An 11,963-nucleotide genomic window follows, 5' to 3' on the forward strand; every position below is an offset into this window, starting at 1 on the left:
CACCACCACCACCACCACCACCACAGACTACAGATTTAAGCTCACAACCAAAGATTTTCCTATACATGTAATTCATTTCTTTCCTACAACAAATAAATTACCGGTGGGCTTGAGTGAAGCTGTATCAAAACAAAATAAACTGCTTTATAATATTCATAATGTTTAAATTAATCCTGAAGTATTTGTTTATAGTTTGCTTTTGTTTTTTGTGGGTATGCTGTCAGTGTAATTCTCATATGTGTAATTGTTTGGTTTCTCTGTCAGGTCCCTGCTGCTGCAGTTCATGGTTCCAGAAACTTTCACTTCTCCATTTATGGCAAGAAGAAAAGCGCCAAAGTATCAGATGATGTGAGTTGTATTGTTTGCCATGAACATTAACACTATTAGGCTTCATTGTATGGATATTTATGGTACAGTTTATTCTGTAGATTGTGATGCTTGCATTGATGAATATACTGTGTCTGCAGTGTTTTTTATTAGAGGTATCAGTGGATAATTGTTTAATACTGTGATATAAAATTTGGGTCACAATACCTTTCCGTCTGTGTCTGATTGTCCTCAGATCTCCACTCAGTATCCAGTAGTAGATCATGAGTTTGATGCCGTGGTTGTTGGAGCTGGAGGAGCAGGACTTCGGGCTGCTTTCGGCCTGTCGGAGGCTGGTTTCAACACTGCATGTGTCACCAAGCTCTTCCCCACCAGGTCACATACTGTCGCTGCACAGGTAGAAGAGCATCCTGTTTAATTAATCTAAGATCAGTACTTTATTAGCTTTATTATTCTGGATTAATAACCCTTTAATTCGACTTGTACAGCAGCAGTGTTTTTTTCTTTTTTCAGTTTTGCTGAATCTTCCGATCTTCTCTTGGTTCGTAGGGCGGGATCAATGCAGCTCTGGGTAACATGGAGGAAGATGACTGGCGGTGGCATTTCTATGACACAGTGAAGGGTTCTGATTGGCTCGGAGACCAAGATGCTATCCACTACATGACAGAGCAGGCTCCTGCAGCCGTAGTGGAGGTGAGGTCACTCACACAGACATGTGACGAGTATACTGGGTACTGTTTTAGCTAACACCTTAGACACTGTTCACTAAAGATGTAAATCCAGTGGTGCACATTCAGTTTAAATGTGGAACATTTGCCTAGTTGACATGATTTTGTTTATGTTGTGTTAGAAAACGATCAAAGAAAAATTGTTAAATAGGAAATTGTTTAGTTTGTATTAGTTACTGTTTGAGGAGTTTAATTAGTTTTTTATTATTTGGTTTATCATTGTTTGAAAATTTTTTAAAAGGTGCAGATATAAGAATTTTTTTCTTCTTCTGCTGCCTTTTATTTTATTGTGTGAATTCCTGTATAGCATTCACACAATTGAGATCCTTTTTTCTTCCGTACGTTTTCCATACGTTTTTCAGCACCTTTCTCATTCCACAATTTTTGTGCTACTTCAACTATTCATATATCAAAACGTTCAGCTGTTTTGTGCAATGCCTGCTATGACTTTTGGTATTTCAGCTGTTTATAGCTTTTTAGCTATTTCAACTTTTTTAGCCACTTTTTTTCCCCATTGACTTTGAATGGGGCTATTTTCAACAACCTTCAAATCCTTCAAATAGTTTCTAAATCTTTACAAAACCTTACACAATTTATTCTGGTTGTGCTCCTTTTTTACTCCCTTGTGCAATTTTTAGAAACTTTTTTTTACCAACTTTGGCTGTTTTCTGCTATTTCAGCTATAGTTCTGCTTCTTTGTGCTATTCTTCTGATTTATTTGTGCTTTTTTTCCTGCTAATTTGAACTATTTGTTTCTTACAGTTGCTTTCTACTTTATTCCGATAGTTTCTACAAATTGAGCTACATTTTAGCTGTTAATAGCTAAAATGAGCTTTTTAGGCTATATAAATATTTTGTTTGTAGCAATTACAACTTAATTCTGCTAAATTCACCAAGGTAGTACTCCCTATGTATTCTTATGCTAAATAAAATGTTTCCAGATTCTGGCTTCTACTTTTGGTTAGCTTTTATGCTAATTTTAGCTTTTTTCTGCTATTTTATCTGTAGTTCTATTTTCTACTATTCCTATGCTATTTTTTTGCTTTTTGGTGTTTTTTTTTTCTGGTACTTTGTGTTATGCATGTTTCTTACAGGTGCTTTCTGCTTAATTAAGCTATTTTAGCATTTAGCGTTTTTATGCTATTTTAACTATATTTTTGCTCCCTTTTTACTGTTTTTCTGTTTTATCTTTTGCTTCTTTCAGCTTTTAAAGTTTGACTTGGAATATTACTTTTGCTATTAAACATTCTCAGCTCAATTTCAGCAACTTTCAGCAACAGGCATTCACACTAGCATTTTTGCAGGAAATGCAATTTCTCTAGTTTGTTTTGTTTTGTGTAAAATGTTTTTTTTTTAAATGAAATGAATAAATAAATAAATTATTTTTAATGAAATGAATAAATAAATGAATTATTATTATGATATAAGATAAATGGACTTTCAGTAGTATAAATAGAAGCTCATGTTGCTTTTTTTATTTCAGCTGGAGAACTTTGGCATGCCGTTCAGCCGTACTGAAGATGGGAAGATCTACCAAAGAGCATTTGGAGGTCAGAGTCTTAAGTATGGAAAGGGAGGCCAGGCTCATCGCTGTTGCTGTGTGGCAGACAGGACAGGACACTCACTGCTGCATACGCTCTACGGAAGGGTAATCACGTTTTTATTTCCTGCCTTGAGTTTTAGGAAATGCTCCGAGAAGCTTATTTTTCTTAAATACCATTTTAAGCATTTCAACTCATCAGTCCTTCTCTTTCTGTTCAGTCACTTCGTTACGACACCAGCTACTTTGTGGAGTACTTTGCTCTGGATTTGTTGATGGAAGATGGAGTGTGTAAAGGAGTGATTTGTCTCTGCATGGAGGATGGCTCTATTCACCGCATCAGAGCCCAGAACACTGTCATTGCCACAGGGTAGGACATGCGTTAAGTTTTAGCTTAGTTAAATGGAGACGGTTATTACAAGACATCAATTTATTTTTAAACGTGTTGCTAGAATAGAATAAAAGTTGATTAAAAAAATGTATTTTCTTCCAGAGGTTATGGAAGAACCTATTTCAGCTGCACATCTGCCCACACAAGCACAGGAGACGGGACAGCCATGGTGACCAGAGCTGGCCTGCCCTGCCAGGATTTGGAGTTTGTCCAGTTTCACCCCACTGGTGAGAAAATAAACCATTTATTGTGTCTGAGAGAGTTGTTTTGAAAGTTTATTTTTCAGCTTCTGTATTATCAGTGATGTGGTTTTTATTAAGTATGTTCATACATTGTCTTTTCTTTAAACATAACTTGTAATGTGCATGTTGATGTTTGGTGATAAAGGTAAACACTAAGGGCGAGTTTGTCATTGTGTTATTAAATTCAAAAGAGCGATATTTAAAAAAAATCATCACAGAGAATGATGACATCATCAGATGAAGGGTCAGCTCTTCATTTCTTCAACTCATGTTTGCGTCACCAGGGCTCTAGACTAACTTTTTGCACTGGTTGCACCGGTTTGCTTAACATTTCTCCTTTGGTGCACCAGTACAAAAGTCAGGTGCACCCAAATTTGCAAACACATCACATTTAACATTGATGTTTTAATGGTTCACTTTTTTTAAAATCATTGTCCATTAAGGCAACATTAACTCATAAATAATTTGTTTACAATATAACAAAAATAAAGTTCTATGTTTGAACCAGAACCATAGATACTGACTTACTGAAAAGTAATTTTAAAGTGATTCTATGACCTGAAATTTTAACTTAAACATCTGAAGATAAATGAAAAGAAAGAAATTCTAAGTGCAAATGTTTAAGGGTTGAACATTTTGTAAACGTCTTAAACATTTCATGGTTAAATGTCTTTTAGACACCTGCCCCTCAGATACTGACAACTCCTGTAATTTGGCCTTCAGGATCTTTGGCCTTGGTTAAACCAGAATGATGAACAGAGAATTATGATTTACAGCTGAAATATTACTAATATTTATTAAATGTGAAAAAGCTTTTTTAAAATAATGAAAATAACATAACATGAAAAAGTCTTCAATTTAATTTGTATTAGTTGAATTTTATGTATCTCTCACCAAAAAAACGAAACGGTGTAGTCATAAAATCATTTTCAGAACCTGGAACGTAACTGTGGTGAAGCCGATTATATGTAAAACCAGCCTGCCATACAGGTGAGCTTCCTCATGCTGCTGAGCAGAACCAGACTGCAAGATGGACTTTACTACTGAGACTTAAGAGCAAGCAACCATCCACATTTAATTTCCACAGCTAACAAGAAAAAAAAACTTTTTCTGACTCTGGTTTGGAAAAAAAAATCAACAACAAAAACACGGTTGATTCACTGCGCGCCAGAGCACGTGTGTGTGCATGTTTTTGCTTCATGGAGGGGCCAATTGGAAAGTCCCCATGAGGATAGACAAACATGCGTGTAAGGCGCACTATTAAAAAATAAGGTTGCATTTGCAACCAAGTTAGTCGCACTCTAGAGCCCTAAGAGTGATGGGTTTTCATCTTTAGCTTTAGTAACCAAGAAGAACTGTATAACATCTCTTTCTGAATTCAGTCTGTATTTTGAGCGTGTAAACCAAGAAAATGAAATTAGTCTACAGCTGTATTTTATCCGACAAATGTCTTTTTAACACATGAATCCTTCAGGGATCTATGGAGCTGGCTGCCTCATCACAGAGGGCTGTCGTGGTGAGGGAGGAATCCTGATCAACAGTGAGGGGGAGCGCTTTATGGAGCGTTACGCACCCAACGCCAAAGACCTGGCTTCTAGAGACGTGGTGTCCCGCTCCATGACCATAGAGATCAGAGAGGGGAGGTACGAATGAATCCCGCCCTGCGCGTCACTGAAGGTATTTAAAGACGAGATACTGAATTTGTGCGTCACCTTCCTCCCCTCAGGGGTGTCGGCCCAGAGAAGGACCACGTGTACCTGCAGCTCCACCATCTGCCCCCCCAGCAGCTGGCCTCGAGGCTGCCTGGGATCTCAGAGACCGCCATGATCTTTGCTGGAGTCGACGTCACCAAAGAGCCCATCCCCGTCCTGCCAACAGTTCACTACAACATGGGAGGAATACCCACAAACTACAAGGGGCAGGTGCAGCATTTAACCACACCGTCACCTCGCCTCACTCTCTATTAACATATTCCCAGAAAACATTTAAAATCCTTTCTGCACACTAGGTGATTGATTATACCAATGGCAAGGACATGGTGGTACCCGGCCTGTACGCCTGCGGCGAGGCAGCTTCTGCCAGCGTTCATGGTGCCAACAGGTTGGGTGCCAACTCCCTGCTGGACCTGGTGGTGTTCGGGAGAGCCTGCGCCCTCACCATTACTGACCTGCACAAGCCTGGTGAAAAACCTCTGTCTATATATAATAAGATCAGGAGAGACCTGATAATGAAAACCATGAAAACAATTACAGAGTGATGTTTGTTTTTGATACCAGATAGCACAACAGTTTGATCGTGGTTCTGCTCATCTTGCAGTATTCAGAAAGAAGTATACTTGAAGTTCATTTTAATAAGTATACTTAAGTATAAGTTTAAGTATATCAAGTATACTAGGCACCATGTACTTGTAGTATACTTGAAAGTATATTGATTTAATACTTGTTTGTACTAAATTGGGACATTTTTAGTTTAAACTTTAAGTATACTGTTATAATGTTTATAAACTTACCAAAAAGAAGTATACTTTAAGTACTTGTCATGAAGTATACTAAATATATACAAGTGTATGTTCCTTAGTGTACTTTTATTTACCATGTACAATGGTATAAGTATGCTAGCAGTTTACTAACAATTATACTTCTAGGACTAAGTTGGCCCACAACAAGTTTATGAAAGTGTACTCAAAAGTATACTGAAAGTAATCTATATTCTATGTATACGTTTAGTTTAATCTTGAAATGTAGTACAAATAAACCAGTCTGTGTGAAAAGTGTACTGCTAAAGTTCATCTTGGCCAAAATGTTGAACATTAGTATAGACTAAGTATACTTAATTTTTTTAGTATACTTTTAGTATAAGCCAAGTATAGTTTAAGATAAACTTGGTTAAGTACATCTTGGATAACTACATAAAAAGTAAACTGGAAGTATACTCTTTTATTTTAAGTTTAAAATTAGTATACTTAAAGGATACTAGCATATACTACTTTTTGCTAAGGGTGAGTTCAGTGCGTTGGTTCAGGCTGCTTCACATTTGACAGGAGATTTAATACTTTTCTGTTTCTTAGGAGAGAAAATGTCCCCTCTGAAGCACAGTGCTGGAGAGGAGTCTGTGGCCAACCTGGATAAGCTGAGGTTTGCAAATGGGAGTCTGAGAACCTCTGAGATCAGACTCAACATGCAGAAGGTAAACATAAACACACTGATGTGGTTATTTTAGACTGCAGATCATTTTGCACAAGTTGAAACTATAAAACTATGTATTTCACTGGAAAATCAAAAGTAATGCCTGTTGTGGAAATTATTCAACAAAGAACAGAAATGCGTGATCCAAAGGAAAAAGTCACTTCTTGGACACACAGGGGGTGTTTGACAGTGCACCTGTAGAAACTATAGAAAGAGCACTTGCCAGCAAAGGTGTGGATAAGACAACTATAAATTGGCTCATTTTCACGATTCAGACAAAGAAAGCATCCTCAACTCTGGGTGACTGTCTAATAAATGTTAACCTTAGATGGGGCTGTCCACAGGGAGGAGTAATCTCACCCCTGTGTTGTTGACAGTCTACTAAATGAGTTGAGTGGATCTAGACTCCATACACAAGGATATGTAGATGACTTGGTCATACTTATAGAAGGCTGGAGGGGACTGAACATAGTATCCAGATGGTGCCAGAAGCAGGAACTTAATTGTTTCTTTTCACTCATAAGAAGTCAAGGAAGGGTTACTCACCTCCAAAGTTGGAGGGAGTAAAACTCTCCGTCAGAGTCAGTTAAATTATTGGGTATTGATCTAGACAGGAAGCTTAACTGGAAAAGACACATAAATGAAAAGTGTAAGAAGGCAGCAATGTGCCTACACCAGTGTCATAGAATTGCAGATAGTCGTTGGGGTGCTACCCCAAAGATTATCAGCTGGATCTACGTGACCACAGTCACCACTGTAGGGCAGTCCTACAGACTGGTGTTGAAATGTCTGATCCAGACGTCAACACTCAGTCCGCTGAAGGGAGCTGACAGACTGTTGACAGGCACAGGAAGTGATAAATGGCCCAATTCTTAGGTTTGGAAAGCTCTCATCGCCCTGACAAGAAAACTAAGTACACTGGTTGGAGTCCTAACCTGCTCAAATGCCACAAAATGACTCCATGACAATGGTCTGTGTGATGCCTGTGGCATTGAATTAGAGATCTCTTTGCACTACTTAGGCCACTGCCTGGCTGTGAGCAGTCAAAGGAAAAGAATTATTGGGGATCCCTTTATGGGTCCTGAGAAGCTCAGAACACTGATTGTGTCTAACTTTGTGTCCTTCACCTGAGGGATGCAAAGAATGAAGCTCTGTGTCTTTTTGGGGAGAGCAATGAGCCCACTTACGAGTCCCCCACTCATATGGTTTCTTTATCCATCCCCACTCACCATAAACCATAACATACAGATGTTATCTTGATAAACATTTACTTCATCCTAGGCTCTGTACTGGCTCAAGATAAAAATAATCAGTGATGAATTACAGATGATCTGGTTCTGGCCCAAAACATTCCTGTCTTCCTGACAAGGGACAACACACGATGTACAGAGGTGCAATAAAGCCAGTGACATTAGATCAGTGAAAGGGGCTTAAACAGGATCTGTGAGAAACAGTTCATTAAAAGGTATTTTTCCATCACAAAGCCTCCTTTTATTTATCCAGACCATGCAAAGCCATGCTGCTGTGTTCCGTACTGGTTCTGTTCTCAAAGAGGGATGTAATAAGATGGATGACGTTTACCAGAGCATGGAGAATATCAAGACCTTTGACAGAGGTACTGTGCTTTTGTCCTTGTTATTTTTCATGTGCCTCTAATCGCACAACGTTGCAGTCAAATTCATGTTTGTTTGGTTGTTTTTTTCCCTTCAGGTATTGTCTGGAACACAGACTTAGTGGAATCATTGGAGCTGCAGAACCTGATGCTGAATGCCGTCCAAACCATCAACGCAGCCGAACAAAGAAAGGAGAGCCGGGGTGCCCACGCTAGAGAGGACTTCAAAGTTAGTTGAAATTTGAAATCATTTCTCTACATCAGGAGTGTCCGATCCTGGTCCTCAAGGGGCCACTATCCTGGATGTTTCAGAGGTTTCCCTGTTCCAACACACCTGATTCAGTGAATTCACTCTTCAGGTTTTGCAGAAGCCTGTTAATCATCTATTATTCCCATCAGTTGTGTTAGAGCAAAGGTATTTATGAGGTATGGCAGAAAAGGTGGCCTGAAGATAAGAAAAATATACAAAATACAAAAATCAATAGCAACAAAGAATTGTGAAAAAGGAAGCAGAATGGAAGACCTGTTAAGGATGAGATTACTGGTAGGTCCTATCTATCTAAATGACGTGTGTGTGTGTGATAAATGCAGCTGAGGGGGTTACATTTAGGGAAGCAGGGAGAGAATGGATTTTTAAATGAATTTAGCAAAAAGGAGAAAATGAGTACTATCAGAAAAGCATTGTTTTATATTTATATAATCCGAAACTAAAACACAGATTTTAGTTGGTGGAGCCTGTGAGGTTACACACTCGTAGAGTAAATGGTGGTATGCACCTCTAAGCTGTATGCGTCTCCTCCTTATCTGTGTTTTCCAAACCATCAGGCTTGACATTTATTGCATCTGCACAGACGTGCCTCATGCTTAGAGCCAGTCTGCGCTCTGACGGTTCATCCTCTCGGTTTCAGGATCGTGTGGACGAGTACGACTTCTCCAAGCCACTGGAGGGTCAGCAGAAGAAGCCCTTCGATCAGCACTGGAGGAAACACACTCTGTCGTACGTCGACCCCAAAACTGGAAAGGTAATTTCTGCTCTAAGAGCTTCAGTCGGCTTTAAATATCCTCATCATCCTAACTTTTTTTTTCTAATCATTCAAGGTGACGCTGAAGTACCGTCCCGTTATCGACAGCTCTCTGGATGAGCAGGACTGCGCCCACGTTCCTCCAGCCATTCGCTCCTACTAAAATCATCTCCACTTTACTCACAAAGAAATCAATCATTTAACTGTTATTTACGTAAACAATAATTACAGGTTTGAAACAAGGAACGGTTTATGTTGCACATTTTTACCCACTAAAGGATGCTAAATACAATACAATCCTGCGATGTCCGCCTTTTGTTCCAGGTGTGTTTTACTTTAGCTGCCCACAATAGTAGCTGTGGACTTGAACACTTCAGTAAACTGCTCAAGATAAGACTTAAACATAACGAAAAAAAAAAGGAACAAGGGTCTCGATCATGCTTGGCCTTTTGTGTTGGTGCTACACTCGCATCTCTCAGACTCATTGTACAAACTGCTGCAGCTTCTCCCTGCAGCTGAGTGAAGACTCCGAGTGTTTTTACTAAGCATGTGTCGCAGACTGAAGGGAGGTTTAAGGTATGTAAATATTTTAGACATACAGTAAATCTGATAAGTTGTACTGTGTGTGGTTGTTTAAAGCACCTCCCACTCACTGCGGGCTCGAATCGATAGTATTTTCTCGTCGCTTTACATTCGTGTGGTCTTCATGTGGATTGTGTGCGGTAATTAATCAGTCTTAACTGAGTTTATTTCGTCTGCTGGATTTAAATATAAATATTAACCAAATGAAGCAGCTTGGATCATTTAGTGTCTCCACTGATGACTCTCTCGGAGCACGTCGGGCTCCGTGAAAAAGCTGTTAGAGTAGCTTGGCTTTTTAGGTTGCAATAAAATAATCCTTCCGGAAATTGTCTTCATTTCGAAAATAAACCGTGGCATTGCATCAAATTCCAGCTAGGTTTCACATTGAGAGTTTAACACTGAACTGACTCTCGCATGTGATTTATTTCCCATTTTGAAGTAAAGGTTTTTCTGGTTTTGCACCATTTTTATTAGTTTCCATGTAATTAAAGTTAATGCGATACAGAAAAGCAGAAACTTGTGGTTTGTCTGTGGTAATGGGAACAGTAAAAAAAAAGGTAACCATTAAAGGTATTGTGTAGGAGCGGTTCTGTGGAAGTTATGAACACTTAATATCTCACCTGTTGAACTATTTGAATATCCTCAGTTTGTAGGAATGGTTTAATCCTGGCCTTGTTAATGAGATAACAGCTAGTTTGAGTACAGCTAGGCCTAAAATGAATTATCGCCATGATTGTGAGCACTGGTTCCCTTTTATATAGTTGTACACAAGCAGAAATACAAGTACTGTATATTCTTGGTGGAAATGCTACAGCTAGCTAGCAGTTGGTGCTGTCCATCTGTCCGCACTAATAAATAACCATGTCATGCAAGTTTGACTGAAATGTAAAGGTGTATGAAGTTATGATTGCATGAATAAAGACTAGGCTTATCTATGAGTTTGTCAGCCTGAACAAAATGAAACTATTTCTGTAAAGTCAACTAATTCATAGAGCTGTGAGTTTTCTGCTGTGGATAATGAGTTTTTGTAATGCCTCAATGTTTTTCACTAGGGGGCAGCAGAACCAATGCTAATGGTTGACCCTGAAGTTCTGCTGCACACTGGTTGAAACTGTAATAGAAGCCCTTCACTGCACACTGCCTAACCAGTCCATTGCTCACATTCATGACATAGTTGAACTAAGATGGCTGCTGGAGGTCAGAGGCAGCCTCACTTCTGTCAGTGTGCCCCAGGGCAGCTGTGGCTGCAATGTAACTTACATCAGTGGTATGTTGTTGGGAATGTAATGTATTATTGGGTAAATGACTAATGTAAAGTGCTGAAGTCTTTAGTTTAGTTACGTATAATGTAAAATCTAATCAAAACTACAGGTTAAGTACATTTACTTCGTTACAGTACTTAACTAGTTTTTTGAGGAATTGTAATTTTACTAATAATTTTTTTAAATAGCTGCTTTTATTTTTATTTTGTTACATTTTATGGCTAAAAATGATACTTTTACTTCTTTACTTGAAGATATAACACCTAGTTACGCGTTACAAAATTAAATCCGTTCAAACTCATGAAAGATGTTTATGCGCTCTAAAAAAACGAAGTGTTGAATTTACTCAAAGTCACGTCAGCTGGCTCCACTAATCCTAGTCGAGTGAAATGAGCAAATAATATACATACATTGCTCAATTTACTTAACGTTCAGCAAATTCAACAGTTTATTTCTTACCGAGTGTGTAAAAGGACTTCTACTTTCCCAATTTTTGTGAACAGTTTTATGACTTTTACTTGAGTATTTTGAAATTTATTTTTGCCAAAGTCATTTTCTGTTCATGTAATACGATTTAGTTTTTTTTTTCCAAGTACTTTATAGACCTCTGCTCAAAACTATGCACTTGACATTTGAAGTGCGTTTTTAATACTTATAAAATCATAAAATTGCTATATGGTATACAGTATTTGTTGAAAGGTAGAACAGTGATCATAGATCATATTTGCTTGTTCTACATTTATACTGTTCTATACTGAGTGAACACCATAATTTTGTAACAAAAGCAGAGTAGCCTGAGAAATCTACTAACAGAAAAACCACACATCCCACTTGGTTTACCTATAGTGTTTACACATTTCCACTGGTGGAGAAGTGAAACTTCTGCTTGGGAGCAAAAACAAAGCAAACAACAAAAAAAGTTTTAAAAATAGAGCAAAACCCCACCTACACCCCTGTCTCACACGCTAGTTTTCTCAGAAAATGGAGGCTAAATTACTCAAATTTCCTGAAACATTTAGACCCGACACCTACACAGAAAATGACACACACACACACACACACACACACACAC

The 11,963-nt window shown here is 38.4% G+C and overlaps 2 protein-coding genes across 2 annotated transcripts in view; one reads left to right on the forward strand and one right to left on the reverse strand.

Moving 5' to 3' along the window:
- Positions 1 to 592, reverse strand: part of ccdc127a (coiled-coil domain containing 127a) — a 9,076-nt gene extending 8,484 nt beyond the window's left edge. The window contains exon 1 of the mRNA XM_014024176.1: positions 535 to 592. Coding sequence (XP_013879630.1) covers positions 535 to 592 — 58 coding nt within the window. The remainder of the gene's footprint in view (positions 1 to 534) is intronic.
- The window catches only part of sdha (succinate dehydrogenase complex, subunit A, flavoprotein (Fp)), a 12,442-nt gene extending 1,875 nt beyond the window's left edge, over positions 1 to 10,567 (forward strand). Inside the window, exons 2-15 of the mRNA XM_014024175.1 lie at positions 265 to 348; positions 563 to 724; positions 877 to 1,020; positions 2,539 to 2,703; positions 2,817 to 2,965; positions 3,089 to 3,213; positions 4,703 to 4,871; positions 4,955 to 5,150; positions 5,237 to 5,408; positions 6,296 to 6,414; positions 7,917 to 8,028; positions 8,124 to 8,254; positions 8,934 to 9,047; positions 9,124 to 10,567. Of these exons, the coding sequence (XP_013879629.1) occupies positions 265 to 348; positions 563 to 724; positions 877 to 1,020; positions 2,539 to 2,703; positions 2,817 to 2,965; positions 3,089 to 3,213; positions 4,703 to 4,871; positions 4,955 to 5,150; positions 5,237 to 5,408; positions 6,296 to 6,414; positions 7,917 to 8,028; positions 8,124 to 8,254; positions 8,934 to 9,047; positions 9,124 to 9,210 (1,929 nt within the window). The 3' untranslated portion in view covers positions 9,211 to 10,567. The remainder of the gene's footprint in view (positions 1 to 264; positions 349 to 562; positions 725 to 876; positions 1,021 to 2,538; positions 2,704 to 2,816; positions 2,966 to 3,088; positions 3,214 to 4,702; positions 4,872 to 4,954; positions 5,151 to 5,236; positions 5,409 to 6,295; positions 6,415 to 7,916; positions 8,029 to 8,123; positions 8,255 to 8,933; positions 9,048 to 9,123) is intronic.
- The last annotated feature ends 1,396 nt before the right edge of the window (positions 10,568 to 11,963 follow it).

The sequence above is a fragment of the Austrofundulus limnaeus genome, unplaced genomic scaffold, assembly GCF_001266775.1.
Source record: "Austrofundulus limnaeus strain Quisiro unplaced genomic scaffold, Austrofundulus_limnaeus-1.0 Scaffold411, whole genome shotgun sequence".
NCBI lineage: Eukaryota > Metazoa > Chordata > Actinopteri > Cyprinodontiformes > Rivulidae > Austrofundulus > Austrofundulus limnaeus.